General features: G+C 43.6%; 2 protein-coding genes across 2 annotated transcripts in view; both read left to right on the top strand.

The window, feature by feature from the left end:
- col7a1l (collagen type VII alpha 1-like) overlaps positions 1 to 12335 on the top strand; it is a 124035-nt gene extending 111700 nt beyond the window's left edge. Inside the window, exons 97-103 of the mRNA XM_088347855.1 lie at positions 528 to 599; positions 663 to 716; positions 1978 to 2026; positions 5130 to 5246; positions 7949 to 8011; positions 10106 to 10327; positions 10405 to 12335. Of these exons, the coding sequence (XP_088203981.1) occupies positions 528 to 599; positions 663 to 716; positions 1978 to 2026; positions 5130 to 5246; positions 7949 to 8011; positions 10106 to 10326 (576 nt within the window). The 3' untranslated portion in view covers position 10327; positions 10405 to 12335. The remainder of the gene's footprint in view (positions 1 to 527; positions 600 to 662; positions 717 to 1977; positions 2027 to 5129; positions 5247 to 7948; positions 8012 to 10105; positions 10328 to 10404) is intronic.
- A 5043-nt stretch (positions 12336 to 17378) lies between these two features.
- Positions 17379 to 19265, top strand: ucn3l (urocortin 3, like). The gene is made up of 2 exons (XM_088347516.1): positions 17379 to 17514; positions 17687 to 19265. Exon 2 carries the CDS (start codon positions 17709 to 17711, stop codon positions 18156 to 18158), a length of 450 nt encoding a protein of 149 aa, XP_088203642.1. The 5' UTR covers positions 17379 to 17514; positions 17687 to 17708; the 3' UTR covers positions 18159 to 19265.
- Positions 19266 to 20242: the final 977 nt, after the last annotated feature.

The raw sequence follows: 20242 nt of genomic DNA, 5'->3' as shown, positions 1-20242 counted from the left end.
TGCCTGCCGTCCTTCATCAGAGTCCTGTTATCAAAATTCCACAGCCAAAACATTCTGCATTTGGAACAGCGTGACCTGAAGCCCACTCAGTGAAAATCTTCATTGCACTCAATAAATGTAACTTGTATTTAATCGTATAAAATCCTTTATGGTAAAATGTATAAAATCTTTCAACTGACTTCTGAATTTTAGTCCGTACAGCACATTGAGTTCTGTTTTGCGAAAGATTTTGTTATAAGCCGCCCTGTATCATAAGCCACAGTGTTTAAAACGTAGAAAACAGTTAGCGGATTGTAGTCCGGAATTTACGATCGTTTAGCTGAAGTAAAGTTTGAGTGTCAAAAGAACAGGAACAAAGTTGTCCTTTGTTCTCCGGTTTCACGACTCGCAGCTACAATTAGAAGGCACCCGCACTGAAATGTCCACACTCGTCTCGTCCTGACTGTCGCCAAGGATGGCGATAATTGGCTGCCTGTCAGGCACCGTGCAGGGGGAAGGGCTTTATCGTTTTCTTTTACACATTTTAGGGCGCAAGGGGCCGCAGAGGAAAAGCGTGTCAGCGAGGGCCACCCGGGAGTCCCGGACTCAGAGGCCAGAATGTAAGTTCTCATAATAAACACCCAAATGTTATGTTTATATTACGTTTTATATACCCCCTGTAGGGCGTTTTAGGAATGGAAGGAGTGAAAGGAGACAAAGGAGAGCCCGGCCTCTCGGTACACACACACAAACCTGTCAACTTACACCATTTTTTTTTTCAAACGTGTTTATTTATGTAGTTTAACATGTTAAATAGTACACGAGTTTCGTTATATCATATATATTGTTAATTAACATTTTGTTGTGATATACTGAGTTGCTCGACATGAATGAGGTTTATTATAAAAAAAGTTCAAAAATGAAGTCGCTTGGAGGTTCATTGTAGAATGAAAAAAATACATGCAAATATAATGAAGTAGAATAATGCATTTTCTTATTCAAATTATGAATTCATTTTCTGCATTGAATTATTGTTGGTAATATACTGATTAAAGGTGTCACGGACCGGACCAGGAAGGGTAAACTCATTTGCGTAACGATCAGTTACTTTTATTTAGAAAATAAAAGTTGTCCAACACGCAGGGACAAAAACAAAACAAAAACAGACTTACAGGCAATCCGAAATTCAGACTGGGTAATACTCACTAACAGGCTTAAAGTTACTAACTCAGACAAACGGGCATGACAGGTCTTCCTCGAATCAAACAAAACAGAACAGAGCAAAACAGAACAGACTAATGCAATGATCCAGCAACCGGCAGTCCCCAAAACCCGCCCTTAAAAATCACACACGCAATTAACACAATCTGTTACAGCCGGTGTCAAGGGGCGGGACCAGCTGGTTGTCATGGCGACCATGCTGGACATGACAAAAGGGATAACCACAAACCTGTCTTTTTTCATTTTCTCCCTTTATACTTCCTTTTTCTTAATTTCTTTATACAACATAGTAATTCGTATTATAACGCATCAAAGCAAGTGAGCCGATTGAGAGCCGGCTCTCTTGAATGAGTTGAGCCGAAAAAGACGGTTCTCTAAAAAGAGACGGACTTCCTTTCACTACACAACTACCACATGAAATCCGATGTTGAATGATGCATGATGGGAAACCCCCAGGCGGCAGACGCATGCGCACACTAGCATCAAACCGCTCGCTTTGTTTGCAATGGAAAAAAAAACGATACAGAGATAGAGGCTACCGCGGCGAACGCGTTTGACTTGATTGATCTGCCGTTTCGTGATAGTCGGTGTATACCGCATGGTACCCATGCTTGACAAATTTGCGTTTTTCCGTACAGATTTCCTCGTACGTCGTACTCGTCTTAAAATGCATAATAAACGTACTTTGTACGACAAAAACGTACAGGTTGACAGGTATGACACACACAGTGTTCTGCGCCAGTTGTTATATGCTTTTTAACCTCCGTGTCTGTCAAGGCTCATGAAGTGAAGACCCTGGTGACTCAGGAGGTGATGGACAAATGCGGTAAGTGTGTGGATACGATGTCTAAGTGTGCGTAACCGTGTCACTAGTACACGGTGAACTCATATTTGCGGCCAAAACGTACCCGAATTTGTGAGAGCTCCCGTGGCAGTAACACGGCACCCGCGTGTGTGCGACCATCTGTTGTGTGCTGTCAAAGGAACACACAGACGCCACCGTGCCGCTGCAGACATAAACACGCCAAAATATGAGGCATCGATGCCATTTTTCAGATCACGAGTGTCAAACAAATTTCACATCTTGGGCCACAGCCGCCATCGGTAGACCGGGCCCGTTAAAATGATTCATTCGCGGTTCATTGATCTCTTAACCGTCTGGGTTGTCGGAATGACACCGAGGAGCAACTCTGGACAGCTTACTGTGCTCCTGACAGTTCCTTGCCTGTTTTTGGGTCGTGACAATGTTTGCACTAATCCATTCCTTAATTTTGTCCCCTAGGACAGTTCTTTGTAGGGTCCAAAATGCCCCCTTGATAGTGTCGCCTACTATTTCGTTTGTCACATAAGCTATGTAGCTAATGCCTAGACGTAGCATCACATCTCCAGGTCCTGGATTTTCTTCTTAAGCTTTGCTGTGAGAGTCCGTGTCTCTTAAGCATAGAGGAAGATGGAGGTACCCAGCGCTTGCATGAGTCTGATCATTGATTTTACGATGTCAAGTCAAGTCATGTTGATTTGTGACGCCGTTAATCATAAGGAGACTCAAAGGGCTGCACAGACCACAGACGATTGCAAACTACAGACTATTGTTACATCATCCCCTGATCTAAAACCTACACGAGGACAAGGAAAAGCTTAAAAGCCTCAGGATGAATCAATTTAAGTAAAGGCATGTTTATTTGTGACGCCCTTAATTACAAGGAGTCTCAAAGGGCTGCACAGACCACAGACGATTGCAAACTACAGACTATTGTTACATCATCCCCTGATCTAAAACCTACACGAGGACAAGGAAAAGCTTAAAAACCTCAGGATGAATCAATTTAAGTAAAGGCATGTTTATTTGTGACGCCCTTAATTACAAGGAGACTCAAAGGGCTGCACAGACCACAGACGATTGCAAACTACAGACTATTGTTACATCATCCCCTGATCTAAAACCTACATGAGGACAAGGAAAAGCTTAAAAACCTCAGGATGAATCAATTTAAGTAAAGGCATGTTTATTTGTGACGCCCTTAATTACAAGGAGTCTCAAAGGGCTGCACAGACCACAGACTATTGCAAACTACAGACTATTGTTACATCATCCCCTGATCTAAAACCTACATGAGGGCAAGGAAAAGCTTAAAAACCTCAGGATGAATCAATTTAAGTAAAGGCATGTTTATTTGTGACGCCCTTAATCTCAAGGAGACTCAAAGGGCTGCACAGACCTCAGACTATTGCAAGCTACAGACTATTATGACAACATCCCCTGATCTAAAACCTACATTAGGGCAAGGAAAAACTTAAAAACCTCAGGATGAGTCAAGTCTAGTCAAGTCATGTTTATTTGTGACGCCCTTAATCTCAAGGAGACTCAAAGGGCTGCACAGACCACAGACGATTGCAAACTACAGACTATTATGACACCATCCCCTGATCTAAAACCTACATGAGGGCAAGCAAAAACTCAAAAATCCCAGGATAAGTCAAGTCATGTTTATCTGTGACGCCCTTAATCACAAGGAGTCTCAAAGGGCTGCACAGACCACAAATTATTGTAACAACAGACTATTATGACACCATCCCCTGATCTAAAACCGACATGAGGGCAAGGAAAAACTCAAAAAACTCAACATGAGAAAAACGAAGAAACCTTGAGAAGGGACCGCACATGAGGTCATCTCCCTTCCAGGATGACCAGGCTGCAACGTATGTTGCATTAACAAACAATGAAATGAAAAAATAACATGTAAAATAATTGAAGTATATTGTAAAATAAAAAATGAAGGATCACCAGGTTCCAATGGATGTAACATTAACAAACAACACACAGATATTGTCAACATGAAATATACAGACGGCGCCCTACTTACAAACAAGATAGGTTCCGGACGATCGTTCGTCAGTCGAATTGGTTCGTAAGTTGCTCCAGTGCTATATTTTGTATGTTTAAGGTTTATATAAGTAAACTATATTGTTTTGTACAGAAAAATAAACATTTCATGAAATAATATACTCTATAAAGAGAAGATGGGCCTCAAAAGGTCCTCCTCCGTGGTAAAAATTGGCCGGAAAAAAGCGATGCAACCATTTTCTCAACCGCATCAAGCTTCCTTATTCCACTTTCATTCCAAATGAAACGGCTCGCCTCTTCTTTACTCTTTACACCAACCATATTGAATGAATTTTCGAGATATTAAACAATAAAAATGTCAGAGTTCTTAGCGCGCTGGAGATACAGTATGGAATGTTTACACACAAACTAGAAAGAGGATTTCTTCTTCAGGTGGATACTGGGTGACCTTTCACAGCGCCACACAGCGGTAGTGGGGGAAAGAAGCACTACAGTACTGTCCTGTACTCAGAAAAAGGTGCACACAATTGAAAATCTAACCTACAGCAATGTTTGGATATTTTTAGACATCCCGAAAAAATGGTCGTATCTGCCGGAATTTTTAAGTTGAATGTTTGTAAGTAGGGGAGCGTCTGGATGTCCTTGTTCATTATATATTATATATCATATTTTGCTATATATAACCACAATTTTGAGTTTTTTATTTGTTCTGAAATGGAAAAAAAAAGTTAGAAACGTACTGGACATTATGAAAAAGGTTACTGCAAGAAAAAAACGTTCAGACCATTTTCTCAACCGCATCAAGCTTTCTTATTCCACTTCCATTTCAAAAGAAACGGCTCAACTTTGAAGCAGAATTAAGGATGAAAGTAAAACTGTTTCTATAAGTATTAAAACATATTAAAAAGTTCAGAAAAATAGGAAAATATACAAAAAGTACTAAAGAGTTTCTAACTGCAGGTCCTTTCTCCACACCACATTTCTTGCGTCGCTCTCATTGAGTCTCAAATTCGATCAGTCGGTGGGCCTGATCCGGCCCACGGGCTGTATCTTTGACACCCTCCTTCTTCATGTTTGACAGCAGACTTGGAGTACACGTTTATGGTGAAGTCGGGGGATCCCGACGAGGGGGCGTGGCCTGCAGAGGATGGGGTGGAAATACCGAAGACGCCAGATAAATCGCCGGCTAACGGCACCACCGGTGAGTGCTCTTTGAACTCTAGAGTGCCACGTTGTCCACTGTAAGGATGAAAAGAAGCGACGAAGTATTTCAGAATGCTCATTAGCGGAAAATAGCGCCCTCCGGGGTGCAACATCAGTCCCTCCCCTAATTTACTGCCATCAAACAGCCCGATGACATCACGTTTACACATCCCACACTTTTGCCATTAATCGTCCCATCAGAAGTATTTTTTCAGAGAACAGTAATCCCTCGCTTAATCGCTCCTTACTTTTCACCGCAAATTTTCACTGAGCATTGTGTTCTGCACTCTGATTAAAGTTAAGAGTGGTGGACGGGTGGATCCCTTCACCACTAGGGTTGGAACGACACGATTTCCTGTGGTGTGTGTTAGGAATTAAATATTAAAAATTGTTCGAATTAGTTTTCTGACTCCATTAACAAAACATAACCTAACAATGCGCGCTTGTTTCTTGATGGGAAAATATGGACAAGAGACCGGCATTTCCACACGGGGGCAGATTTAATTTCTTAAATAATTCAGCTAAGTGAACTCCATCGAATTAGCCGAATTAGTGTCGCTCGAGGGCAGCACGGCAGCGCAGTGGTTAGCATGTGCGGCACAGTTCTAAAGTCCGACTGAAATCGTTCTAAGGTCTTGGGAACCTCCTGTGTGGGTTCAAATCCAGCTACCGGACTTACTGTGCGGAGTTTGTATGTTCTCCCTATGCTTGCGTGGGTTTTCTCCGGGCACTCCGGTTTCCTCCTACAGTCCAAAGACATGCATTTCAGGTGGATTGGCCGGTCCAAATTGTCCCTAGGTGTGAATGAGCGAGCGAGTTGTCTGTCCCTGTGTGCCCTGCGATTGGCTGGCAACCAGTTCAGGGTGTCCCCTGCCCACTGCCCGATGATTGCTGGGATGGGCTCCAGCACCCCTGCAACCCTACTGAGGATAAGCGGTGCAGCTAATGAGATGAGATGAGATGAGTGTCGCTCGAGTCTCCTTCAAGCCTCCTCTCTCCATCTTCTTGCTTCCTTCTCCCGGCCCACATTTTTTTCCGCAAGCTGGTGTGCTGGATCCTCCCATGGGCGTGCCAAGAAAACCCCCTCGCCTCGATGTCTGAAATGGTCAAAAAAATCCCCTAGCGTTTCTACCTCACCAGGGCCGTCTGCGTCGAGAAGTGCTGATTATCTTATCAGCCCTTTTTCCCAGTTCCCCGCTGTTCCTATAAACATCATTCTTAACTAGGTTGCATTGACCTTGGCCCACAGCTCAGCCAGTGAATATCTTTTGCATTTAAATGTAATTTGTATTTGATGGTACAAAATCCTTTATAGTCAAATGTATAAAATCCTTCATGTGTTTTGGGCAAGTACGGCCTGGTGACCAACAAATGATTCCACCAAATTTAAGCGAGACAGGCTGGAAAAACAAAGAAGAAAAATGACAGCCTGTCAAATGTTTTTTTTAGTATCCACGCATCGTTTTTGTATACATTTTGTACAAATATATTCATCAAAAATATATCCCGAACGTAATGATTGACATTTTAGGCCCCACCTGAGCTGAAATTAGGGACTGGTTGGACTCAGATTTGGGCTTAAGATGTTAATTCCGATTCTGATTGGCCAAACAATCGCCACACCCCTTTGTGTTTGCCAATACGTCAATAAGGTTTAGGTTGTACATGTACTGTATTACCGTAAAACCTCAGCTTAACATGCACCCAAATTTTAGTGTAAAAAAAAAAAAAAAGTGTTTATGTCAGGACCAACTCGCGTAGTGTTTCTCAAGTTTTATTAGAAGAAAGGGTTGCGTCCATGATCCGGGGATTGCTGTACGCGGAAAGCAGGTCGCTCTGAACGCGGAAATGGCACTTCCGTTGGGAGCGATGGCGATGACGGGAGCGGAAAAAACAGGTCAGTAGCCAGGATAGAAGAGCAAAAACGTGGTCGGGATCGGAATCAAGTCGAAAGCCAGGAGAGGACAGTAGACGGGCTTGAGATGAAAAACGGATCATTATTCGGGACGGGAGAACAGAGGTGGTCGAGTTCAAAACAGGTCGTAATTCGGGACGGGAGAGCAGACGTGGTCGAGATCAAAAGAGATCGTAGCGGGAGACAAACAGGAGTAAAAAACGGGACAAGGACTTGTCGTGTAAAAACAGAGATTCGCAGACGGACCGACAAAAGCGGACTGACAAGACAGAGTTTAAATACTGACAGGGAGCCAATCAGCCAACAAACTGCAGCTGGCGCCAAACGGGCGGGGCCAATTGGGCGCCATGGCAACCGTGACTGTTTATACATGGTTTAATACAGTATAAGCAAAAAAAAAAGGCACATTTTTTCTTTCTCTGTGGCTTGAGATGCAGTGGTGGCTGGTGACCACTGATTTATATCACTAGTGACCTAGTGGTTGGGTTTCGGCGCTATCACCGCCGAGACCCAGGTTCTATTCCCGTTGCATCCTATGTTTTGCGTTTGTGGTCAGTTATATTTTCGACTGATTAACATTACACAAATTATATACTACTGATAAAAACTCATGAATACCGCGCACCTAACCTTTGAGTTCTGTTTTTAGGTAAAATAAAATATGTTTTACACGAATAAATATAATTATAGGTATGTCATGAAAAACGTGTGTGTTACCTAAGCAGTTTTTCCATTGGTTACGAAACTCTCGCTTGATAATTCCTAAAGAAGTCGAACAAATTTAGTTTCAGAGGCAGCGGAGACGTCCCGGAGGGAGAAAAGACAACTTTTTGGAACGGCATCCTCGGGTGAGTCTCCATTTCTTTTTCGACTTCCCCTTTAGGATCATTTCCACGTCGTCATCTATGAGTAATGACTTGTTTGGAATCCACCAAAAAACGGAATTCATAAATATTTCACGGCCCTTTGTGCTACTTTTTTTTGTTCATGCTGACGTAACACAGTAAAGTAGCAGTTCATGGAATACTATTACAGAAAATATACCAGTACAGTACATTTCGCAAAACATATTCCAAATTTTTAAGCTCAGGAGTCCAAGACCACCTGTGAGAAGCCCACAGACAGGTTCTGAAGATATATCATCGATCATTGGCAATTTCTAGGAAATTAGTTTTTTTTTATCTAACATCATGTTTAAATATTGACTGAGCCTGTTTTAACATCTAGTAATGTAAAACCTGGTAACAACATAGTAATAACATAGTCTTAACCTAGTAATTACATTAATTTCAGAAATATAAAACAAAATGGTTGCCCTTTGCGGCCAGCAGTAGCTAAAAATGTCATGATTACCGATGCGCCAACTGCTTCGGACTCTGATTGGCTCCCTGTCCCTATTTAAACCCACTCCTTTCTGTCCCCTGTTGTCAGTCTGTCTGCGAACCTCAGTTTACACTAGGCAAGAGTTTTTTTCGACCCTGACTCCCTCCTGTTTTTTGCTCCTGTCTATCGCCTGAATTTGACCCGTTTTCGATCCTGACCACGTCTACTCTTCCGTACCGGCTTTTGACCTTTTTCGTCCCTGACCACGTCTACTCTCCTTTCCTGGCTTGCGACTCGCTTCCGACCCCGACCACCTGTCCCAGCTACTGACCCGTTTTTCCGTTCCCGACACCCTCATCGCTCGCCACGGAAGTCCCACTTCCGCATTCGGAGCGACCTGATTCCCGCGTCCAGCAATCACTGGATCGAGGGCGCAACCCTTTCTCTTTCATCTAATAAAACTTGTGAGAAACGCAACGCAAGTGGGTCCTGTCTCCATTCTGGTCCTGACATAGACCAGTGGTTCTCAACTGGTCTGATTTGAAAACCGACCACTCCAACCTAATGACATGCTGAGACCCCAATCGAGAAAAAACTTCGACTTCCTGAATTTTGAGAATGAAAGGATTGTAGTGTTTAGAGATAGTGGAATATATTCACTTTTTTTTCAAAATGGCCGCCAAAACCAAAGTGACTTCTAGTATTGTATATACTCACTTATTGTCATGATTACGATGCGATTCACCCGTGCCCGCTCATTTGGCGCCAACCGCTGCTGGTTCTGATTGGCTCCCTGTCACTATTTGAACCCTGTCCGGTCAATCCCCTGTGGTCAGTCCATCTGTGAATCTCTCTGTATACGAGGCAAGCCTTTTTTGACTCTGACTCTTGCCTGTCCCGTTTTTGCTCCCGTTTATCTCCCGCTACGACCTGTTTTGATCCCGACCACGTCTGCTCTCCGGTCCCGGCTTACAACTCGTTTCCGACCCCGACCACGTCTTGCTCTCCTGTCCCGGCTACTGACCAGTTTTCCGGCCTTACCCCCGCCATCGCTCGCTACGGAAGATCCATTTCCGCGTTCGGATCACAATCCGAGTACGTGAGCGACTTGCTTCCCGCCCCCAGAGAACACCTGATCGTGGGCCCAGCCCTTCTTCTCTCTTTTGATAAAACTTGTGGGAAACGTAACGCAAGTGGGTCCTGTTTCCGTTCTGATCTTGACACATAGGAGCCTATATCGCATATAAGCAACCCCTAAAACTGCTTGAAGATAACCAAAAACAAAAAGAAGTTAATAAGAGAAAATATGAGAAAATATGTACCTAAACAACAATAATTACTTAAATGTGTAAATAATAAATATCAATTAATGGGAATCAAGCTAAAAATAAGTCGATTTACTGTACCTTCAAGTGCTTAAACTGTAGACTCGTACAATATTTTTGTATTTCACAATAATTAATTTCTTCAAATTGAACATTGTTGTCACTGTTTTCCCTCTATGACTACATACCTTGTGACCCATTATTATTGGAAGCAAAAGGAAATAAAACAAACAAAATCACAATAAAATGAGATGTGGTCCCTCTCTAACACAATTGATTTTTAACGCTTCACAGGCATGCCACGAGTTCCCTGGCGCCGCCTGCGGTCTGACGAGCGCTGCACGGAACCCATGTCCGAGGGCCGGTGTTCCAATTACGTCCTTTTGTGGTATTTCCATGCCGGGGCAGGCGACTGCCGCCCTTTCTTGTACGGCGGCTGCGGCGGAAACGGAAACCGTTTCGCATCGCGGCAACAATGTCGCGCTATCTGCGTACTGACGGACAAATACAGATGAGGTGGTAAAACGGCGTCAGAAAACAAAAAATCGCACACATGAACGTCTTTTTTCAACTGTTTTATTGTGTTTTTGCAGATGCCAACCATGTTTGGACAGAAGGAAGCACTGATTGGCAAGCTTTTTGAAGCTGGGAGCTACTTTTTTGTTACCGATTAGCGCCAAGGGCTAAAAGTCTGCTTTTTTAAAATAACATGTTATTACTATGTCATTACAATGTTATTACCAGGTTTTAATACCTATATTTATTTGTTTATAACACACCTTTTTTTAGCTTAAGAAAAATAACTCAAATTTGGGTGCACAAAATTTTACCGTATTGTCACAAAACATTGGGTGTACCAGGATTCAAACCCGGGTCGCGCCGAACCCTATACATGACGATTTAAAATGCTTGGGGTTTGATCTCATTATCTTTAGTCATGGTACCAGAAACATGTTACAATAATTGTCACACTTGCCATGGCGCCCAATTGGCCCCGGCCGTGTGGCGACAGATTTCGTCACGGTTGCCTTGGTGCCTAATTAGCCCCGCCTGTGGAAACCAGCAGCAGCTTGTTGACGGATTAGCTCCCTGTCAGTATTTAAACTCTGTCCTGTCAGTCCCCTTTTATCGGTCCGTCTGCGAATTTCTGTTTTTACACAGCAAGCCTATTTTCGGCAGTCCCGTGTTTTTGCTCTCGTTTTTCTCCCGCTACAATTTGTCTAATTTCGACCACGTCTGCTCTCCCGTCCCGAATTACGACCTGTTTTGATCTCGACCACGTCTGTTCTCCTGGCCCGAATAACCATCCGTTTTCGTTCTCGACCACGTCTACTCTCCTCTCCCGGCTTTCGACTTGTTTCTGATCCCGATCACGTTTTTGCTCTTCTATCCCGTCTACTGACCCGTTTGTCTCCCGCTACGACATATTTGACTACAAGATGAATTGTGTAGTGGAAGTCTCACTTCCGCGTCTGAGCGACCTACACCCCGCGACCAACGATCTCCGGATCGTGTGTGCACTCCTTTCCCTTCTTCCCTATAAAACTGTGAGAAACGTTACGCGAGTGGGTCCTGTCTCCGTTCTGATCCTGGCAATAACAATACATTCATTACTTACAATGCATAGGATGTCTCGGAATATAATTTATTTTCCATTATAAAATGTGAGACACAATGAAATTAACACTTGTCTCTGGTACTGTGACTATAAATAGTGTAATATTAAATATCTCCTGCCTTATCATATTTCATTCAGACCACTGGTAGTCTAGTGATTTGATTCTGGTGCTATCACCGCCGCGAACCGGGTTCAAATTCCATTGTATCCAACCGCTATGTTTGAGCTAAGAAGAAGTACAAGATAAATGTTGTATTACTTTCCAATATAGAAATTTGGGGTGCGCCTAATACTCAAAAAGGCTATGAAGTATCACACAAACGTGGATTTTTAAAAAGATTACGCTTTTTTACATGATTTGAGGCTTATCTGAAGGGAGTTAAGACTGTCCGCTGTTTTGCTGCTACAGGTACCCCCATAAACCAAATCCATGTGAAAGTCTGGGCAAAAAATGAGAAGAAGAATGGTGCTTTTGGTCACTTTGAGTTTCCGTTGTTTGTATCCTTCTTTATAATATGTCGAAGTAGTTTTCAGTTCCACTACACAATTCATCTTGTAGTCAAATATGACACAGTGTCCTTTTAAACAACCTCATAATCCCCTGTGGTCGGTCCATCTGTGAATCTCTCTGTATACTAGGCAGGCCTTTTTTGACTCTGACTCTCGACTGTCCAGTTTTTGCTCCCGTTTGTCTCCCGCTACGACCTGTTTGATCCCGACCGCGTCTGCTCTCTAGTCCCGACTTAAGACCCGTTTTTGATCCCGACCACGTCTTGCTCTCCTGTCCCGGCTACTGACCAGTTTTCCGCCCTTAACACCGCCATCGCTCGCAACGGAAGGTCCACTTCCGCGTTCGGATCACAGTCCGAGTACGAGAGCGACTTGCTTCCCGCGCCCAGAGAACACCGGATCGTGGGCGCAGCCCTTCTTCTCTCTTTCAATAAAACCTTTGGGAAACGTAACGCAAGTGGGTCCTGTTTCTGTTCTGGTCTTGACACATAAGCAGGGTTGGGTAGGCTTACTTTAACTGGATTACTTTCAATTACTTTTGGATTACTCCAATACCAAATATGCTAATAAAAGACAAAAGAAACTAAATATGAATAAAATGATGACTCACAACACGTGGTAAGCTTTCTCTCCTGGCTTTGATCTCTTCGATCTCCGGCAAAACTAACATAAAACGCGACAGAAAGTAAATGAAAATAAATCCAAACAGCTTGCCAACATCATTTTTGCCGTTCCATGTACTCCCCAAGCCTGCACAAAATTTAGTAATTTTATTCATATTTAGTTTCTTTTGTCTTTTATTAGCATATTTGGTATTGGAGTAATCCAAAAGGAATTGAAAGTAATCCAGTTAAAGTAACCCTGCACATAAGCCTACAACGATACAAGCAACCCCTAAAACTGACGCAGTGTCCTTTTCATCAACCTCACAGTTGTCCAAAAAGAGAAACTTGATACAAAAAACCCATAGAACAAACTAGTCAATGACGTGATCCTCTCCATGGGTGTTTTTATCCAAAGTGGCACATTCCATCCGCTTGATTTCTATTGTTTACGTAATTTTGTAGTAGACCCAAAGGCAACATGTGGCTTCCCTAGTGGGAAGTAATGAGGACTGATGACCATTCATTTGAACTTGAGAATAAAACCCATAATATGTCATTACAGTGACTCCGTACAAGTGTGTGATATCACGGGGAACCCGAATAAAGCACCCACCATTAAAGCTGAAGAGGCATAAGTCATCCCGCTCGCCCGGCGCCGATTATGAATCCCAGAGCGCGTGTTCCATCTTGACCGCCCGAGAAAACTTGTTAATGTGTTGAAATGGCGTTGAGTCAACTGTTTGCCTGGCGAGTGGAGGAGGTGAGGAACGTAGGCGACCACCACGAGGGAGGCTCCTCACTTTGGCGGCAAAGCACACCCTGTCTCCGAGTGTAGTTCTCCTCATCGTTTTCTCCTTTCTACGCTTTTGTTGGAAACGGCTCGACTTGCTCCAACATGGTTTCGCCAGATGCTTGTGAAGTGCTGGTTTACTTCTCCACTCACTTCATCCATCCATCCATTATCTGCACCGCTTACCCTCATCTAACCGTGGTGTACCTGTCCCACCAAAGATCCACATTCACACTGGACTGGATGGTTTTTATTGGTTTCTGCAAATGAAATGAGTCACAACATTAGCTTCTCTGCTGGCTTTGATCTCTTTGATCTCGTTGGCAGCTCGCTCTGTAGACTGCCCAAAGCATATCAAAAAGCTTTCTTTTCAATTTACATAAAATACATTTTAGAATATCACAATACATTTTTACATCCATTTTAACAAGATACTTTTAACAAGAGATCGTATAGTGGTTTTTTTAACGTTTACAATGAATTCCACATGTTTTTCTTTAGTCTGAATTTCAACCAACATCATCCTTTTTTTATATATATGAGAAAATAGAAATAAGAACAATAATGAGTACAAAAACGGGTACAATTTACCTGCAAATGAAATGAGTCACAACATTAGCTTCTCTGCTGGCTTTGATCTATTTGATCTCTATAAGGGGAATTAACATTTAAGCACAACAGAAACAAAACAAAAATAAATCCAAACAGCTTGACAACATTACTGTGCATGTTGCGAGATTTGTCAGCTGTGGTTATCTCATCTCATTAGCTGCACCGCTTATCCTCAGTAGGGTCGCGGGGGTGCTGGAGCCCATCCCAGCAATAATCGGGCAGTTGGCAGGGGACACCCTGAACTAGCCAATCGCAGGGCACACGAGGACCGACAACTCACTCGCTCATTCACACCAAGGGACAATTTGGACCGGCCAATTCACCTGAAATGCATGTTTTTGGAATGTGGGAGGAAACCGGACTGCCCGGAGGAAACCCACGCAAGCACGGGGAGAACATACAAACTCCGCACAGGAAGTCTGGAGCTGGATTTGAACCCACGCAGGAGGTTCCCATGACATGAACTGTGCCGCACATGCGCTAACCACTGCGCCGCCGTGCTGCCCCAGCTGTGGTTATAATGTTTAAAATGAACTTCTTTTGTGGAGCACCAAAAGATGTGTCTTACCATTGGCAGCTCGCTCTGTAGACTGCCAACAAAACCCTGCCTCCCGGTCACATGTCAAAAGCCAAAACAAACCCTACCCCATACCAGGAGGTGGCACTGTTGGACTCATCATTGCAGGACACTTACCAAAAACTATACACATATTTCAGCAGGAATTTCAATAAAACAAAAGTTATTATTACACCCGTTCAGTCAGTAGGGTCGCGGGGGTGCTGGAGCCCATACCTTCTGTCTTTGGACAGTGGGCAGGGGACAACCTGATCAGAGGGACAGACAACTCACTCGCTCAGTCACACCTAGGGACAATTCAGACCGGCCAATTAACCTGAAATGCATATTTTTGAGATCGTAGGAGAAAACCGGAGTGCCCAGAGTAAACCTGTGCAAGCACGGGGAGAACATGCAAACTCCACACAGGAGGTTCAATCTCATGACCTCACAACTGTGCCGCGGAAGCGCTAACCACTCAGCTGCCTACAAATTAACATTTTTACAACCATTTCTTATCATTTTTGCTATCAGCGGGGAAATGTCTAGTACAGAAAAGAAACACATTGTGCCGTGATCGTTTGCGGACTGTGCCTGTCAGGACCGGAACGGAGACAGGACCCACTGGCGTAACGTTTCTCACAGTTTTATTGAGAAGAGGGAAAAGGAGCGCACACACGATCCAGTGATCGCTAGTTGCGGCGAGGAGGGGAGACACGGAAGTGGGACTTCCGTGGCAAGCGATGGCAGTGTCGGGAACGGAAAAAAGTCGAAAGCCAGGAGAGGAGGGTAGACGTGGTCGAGATTAAAAAAAACGAAGCGTTATTCTGGGCGGGAGAACAGACAAGGTCGAGATCAAAACAAGTCGTAATTCGCAAGGGGAGAGCAGCCGTGGTCTAGCTTAAAACAAATCGTAGTGGGAGAAAAACAGGAGCAAACACAGGACTGGCTAAAAAGAGTGCTTGCCGTGTAAAAACGGAGATTCATAGACGGACCGACAAAAGGGGACTGACAGGCCAGAGCTTGAATACTGAAGGGAGCCAATCCGTCAACAAGCTGCAGCTGGCACCCACGGGCGGGGCCAATTGGGCGCCATGACAACCGTGACATAAGCTGGCGCCACACGGCAGGGGCCATGTGGGCGCCATGGCAACCGTGACAGTGTCTGCAGTTGACAATCTTAATCAACTCGCTTCAGCAATTGGACTAAAGAAATATGCCAGAGTGTGACAAAAACATTCACAAAACAAAATTCAATGACTAATATCCAGAACCCCTTACAATAACAACAGCCTGTTTACATGCTGAGCCACACCTTAAGCTCTGTAAAAAAATCGACTCTCGATACTACCATCCACCTGAAAAAAAAAAAAGCCGCATTGTATTGTAAGCTGCCGTATTTAAAATTTAAGAAAAAAATAGTGGCTTGGTTTTTTGTGTTTTACCAATTAAAAAAAATAGAACCTAGATAGAAAAAGGCTTTAAACGCTAAAATGTGCAGGTAAATGGCAAAGGATTTACTATCACGAACCAGGGCAGGAAACATAAATTAAAACCCAACAGCGTAACGTATTCACAGTTTATTAGGGAGAGGAGGTGGATTCAAATCCGAACAAGGAAAGTTGTCAAAAAACAAACGGATCAGGCTCAAAGGATCGCGTTTAAGGAGCAATCAGTCAACAAGTCTCAGGGGCGGGGCCAACTGGGCGCCATGGCAACCGTGACATTTAGAAGTTGAGGTACATACACTTTAATTGTACTTTTGATGTAATAAAACAAAATTTGTCATCGTTGTGTGCCGTTTATTTGTTACTTTTTTATGCTTCTTTAAATAAAAAGCTTATAAAATTCCATACAGAAATTCCACTGCAATGTGTTGACTGTCATGAACCGGAACCTGATCAAGACCCAAATGTATGACGTTTCTCACACAAGCTTTTATTTTACGGGAAATGGGGAGTCATGCATGTTAGGCAGCAGTCTGGCGTGGAAAGAAAGGAAGCCAGAGGCTGACGATATCGATACCAATTTCCCGAGCAGATATCGGACAGATCTGGACAGGACGGGACAGACAGGATTGATATTGAAACAGGATATCAAAATTAAACAGGACAAACTAGACGGGAACGAAAACTGGAGAGAATAATAATGAACAGGACAAAAATAGACGGGAACGAAACTGGAAACCGATTTTAAACAGGACTAAATAAACAGGAACAGTACCGGACAGGAAATACCAACAGGAAAACAGGACCGAGTCAGAACTTCCCCGCCGTGTGGCGCCAGCTCCTGTCACGGTTGCCATGGCGCCTAATTGGCCCCACCCTTGGACACCAGCTGAATCTCATTGACAGATTGCTCCCTGTCACTACTTAAACACTGTCCTGTGAGTCGCCTTTTGTCAGAGCGTCAGCGAAACTCTGTTTTGACACGTCAAGCCCAGAGAATTTCGTTTTTTTTTCTGTGTTTTTGCTCCTGTTTTGCTCTCGCCACGATCTGTTTGATTTTGACCACTTCCGCGTTCCGAGCAATCTCTACTCCCCGTGACCAACGTTCTCCGGATCGAGTGTGCGCCCCTTTCTCTTCTCCCCAATAAACTGGGAGTAACGTTACGCAAGTGGGTCCTGTTACCTGTTTTGGTACCTGACACAATAAGGGCCAATTATTCATTCCTTGTTCTACCTATAAATTTGAGAAGCTCTTTGAGACTTTTTTTGTGATCAAGGGTTATGCAAATAAACTTAAAACCGATAAGATTGACAAATGTTTCTCCTGGGATTTAATTTGCATATCTCAATCAAAATAGTTTCCTGGAACTGTCCGTGGTTCTGAAACGCGGCTGTGGTGGGGGCCGCAGCAGGCGTTTGCGTCACAGCAATTGCGTCAACAGTCGCTACTAAACAGAAGGCGGCGCTAAAGCAAGTTGCAAAGTGCGGCTACCCAACTCGCAACCAGGATTGTTTGCTTTGTTTTGGAAAGACCGGCCACTTTTTCTTTCATTTGACTCCTGCGGTAAGTGATTGACTTTTTTCGATTTTTCGAACGCAAACTTGCTATTCCAAAGTAAAAGTACTTTGACGCAATATTTGGGGTTAGTTAACACTGACGGGTGATTTTATTTTTTTGCCCGTATGTATTTAAATAGTATTCCTAACAAAATGCCCTCTGACTTGGGGCCCACCAGGAGAAGACCTCTCACGCACAGGATGCTGTTGTCCCTCAAGACCCTGCTGCTGCTTTCGGTCCTGTGCTCACCCTCCTCCAGCCTGTGCCTCCATCTAACCCACGGCCGCTCCGACCTCCTGTGCGACCACCAGATAGGCGGAGGTGCTGACTTCTCGTCCCCTGAGGAAAGCTGGGCCCCCCTGCTGCGCTCCTCCGCACAGTTCTTGGCCGCCCCCATCTCCGAGGAGTCGGGGAGCAGGGAGAAAAGGACTTTCAAGCCGGTCCGGTCGAGATTCCAGACCAGGACCAAGCTCCGCGGCTCGCTGATGAGGAACGGCGGCAAAGAAGAGCGCAGAAGTCAGCTGACTTTGTCCCTGGATGTGCCCACCAACATCATGAACGTTCTATTCGACGTGGCCAAGGCGCAAAACATGCGCGCAAAAGCCGCAGAGAACGCGCGTCTTTTCGCGCGTATCGGTCGGAGGAAGTGATGCACCACGCGCACTTTGTGTAGCTTCAAAGGAACTTTTTTTGTGTCTTTATTTTTTTGTCACTTTTGTGTGTGACTTGTTAGCTGATGCCTCGCGGGGAGAATGGTCAGATAATACTTTTATTTATTAGGCGAGATCAAGGGGCGTAGTTTTGGCACGGACGCAAGATGAAATTCAAATTTAAAGATTGTTTTTATTGTCATTAACAAAAAAAAATCCGATGACCTTTTCTTCACAGCCTCGGTGTTTACAAAAAGAGTTCAAAGAAGTTTAAATCTTAGGTTTGTCCCTATAAATTGTATGTAATCGCTTAAAAATGCGCAATGTTCTCACACATAACGCGCAATCGTTGTTTTGTGCTATGTTCTCACCAATGACACTAATATTTGTTGATCATTTAAACACTGCACTATGTCTCCAGGAATAAGGAACAGTCATTGGTTTTATCACCGCCAAAACATGCGTTATGTCCCAACAATAACGAGCAATCGGTGTTTTATCCCCACCAATATCATCTGATCTCTTAAAAATGCGCCATGTTCCCACCAATAACGAGCATTTTTTCCCCCAACTTGATGGGATCACTTAAAAAGATTCGTTATGTTCCCATCCAATTATGTCATTACTTTAAAAATACGCCATGTCCCTGCAACAAAAACAAGCTATTATTGTTTTGTCCCCAACAATTTTATGTGACCACGTAAAAATGGGCCATGTCCCCACCAATATGACGTGATTACTTAATAATGTGCTATACTTCTGTATCAATGACACTAATATTATATGATCATTTAAAAAAATGCGCTATGTCCCCACACAAAATAACCAGGAATCATTGTTTGCCCCCCACCACGAGATCACTTTAAACAATTATTTATGTCCCTACCAAACCTACGCCCTTGAGTGAGATGTTCAAATCACAGGATTACCAATGATTCAATCAATCAAAGCGGAAAAAAAATCATCATTCTAGTCAAATTTCCACCATAGTTTAAGTCCTGACTATGAGACTATCCAATGTTTTCCCCGTTCAGCTGAAAAATGCATGTGTGGATCATATGTGCTCATCAGATATGTTATTTTTATACTCTAAACTACCCCCCTTAAATAAAGAGGATGCAACAAACGGCAACGTCTCTTTATTGGGTCTTCTTTTTAATCATGAACTACAAAAAAAGTGAGTCCTCGTCTTGATGAAGTCACTCTGGGGAGAAAAGCCGGGTAGCGTCATCGTGTGGTGAGAACGCGGAACTACAGTAAAGTGGCGGAGAACAGTAGTCAAATGCAAAGTATATTGATGGTGGGTGCGTCGTTTGCAGGGTTGGGTAGGGTTACTTTTTTGCATCGTCTCAAACACAAAGTAAGAGGACGCTGAATCTCTCCTCATGTAGATATTCTCCCTTGCACCTAATCAGTGTTTACAACTAAAACTACTTAAATCAAGGGGCCATTTAATTGCACATATTTGGTTGTGTGTCTACAGTAGCAAAGGGTTGGCAGCGCGTGGGGAGGGGGCGTGGCTTATACAAGAACAACACTCCAACGGCAAATCAATGGGACAAACGTGAGCACAGTATTTACGTAAACAGTGAGCTGAATTTTGGTCTTATTATTCGTAAAAGAATGTTACAATACACAGAGGAAAAAGGAAAATGTCATGGATGGTACCCAGATATAAAGATTTTTGAGTGTTTTGAGGCCCTAGGGCAATATGCATATGATTGTCATGTTTAGCGTCTTCCATTTTCTAATGATTGCTCCAACAGTGGACCTTTTTTTCACCAAGCTGCTTGGCAATTGCTCTATACCCCTTTCCAGCCTCGTGGAGGTGTACAAGTTTGTCTCTGGTGTCTTTAGACAGCTCTTTGGTCTTCGCCATGTTACAAGTTAAAGTCTTTCTGATCCTATGAGGTGGGCGGGTGTCTTTGTGCAGCTAACAACCTCAAACAGGTGCATCTGATTCAGGATGGAGTGCTGGTGGACTTCTAATGGGCAGACTAACAGGTCTTTCAAGGTCAGAATTCTAGATGACACGCAGGTTTTCAAATATTTATTTGCAGCTGTATCACACAAATAAATGGTTA

Source organism: Urocampus carinirostris, chromosome 11 (assembly GCF_059441175.1).
Source record: "Urocampus carinirostris isolate Australia breed hairy pipefish chromosome 11, RoL_Ucar_1.0, whole genome shotgun sequence".
In the NCBI taxonomy this organism is placed as follows: Eukaryota; Metazoa; Chordata; class Actinopteri; order Syngnathiformes; family Syngnathidae; genus Urocampus; species Urocampus carinirostris.
This window is presented reverse-complemented; position numbering and strand designations above follow the sequence as displayed.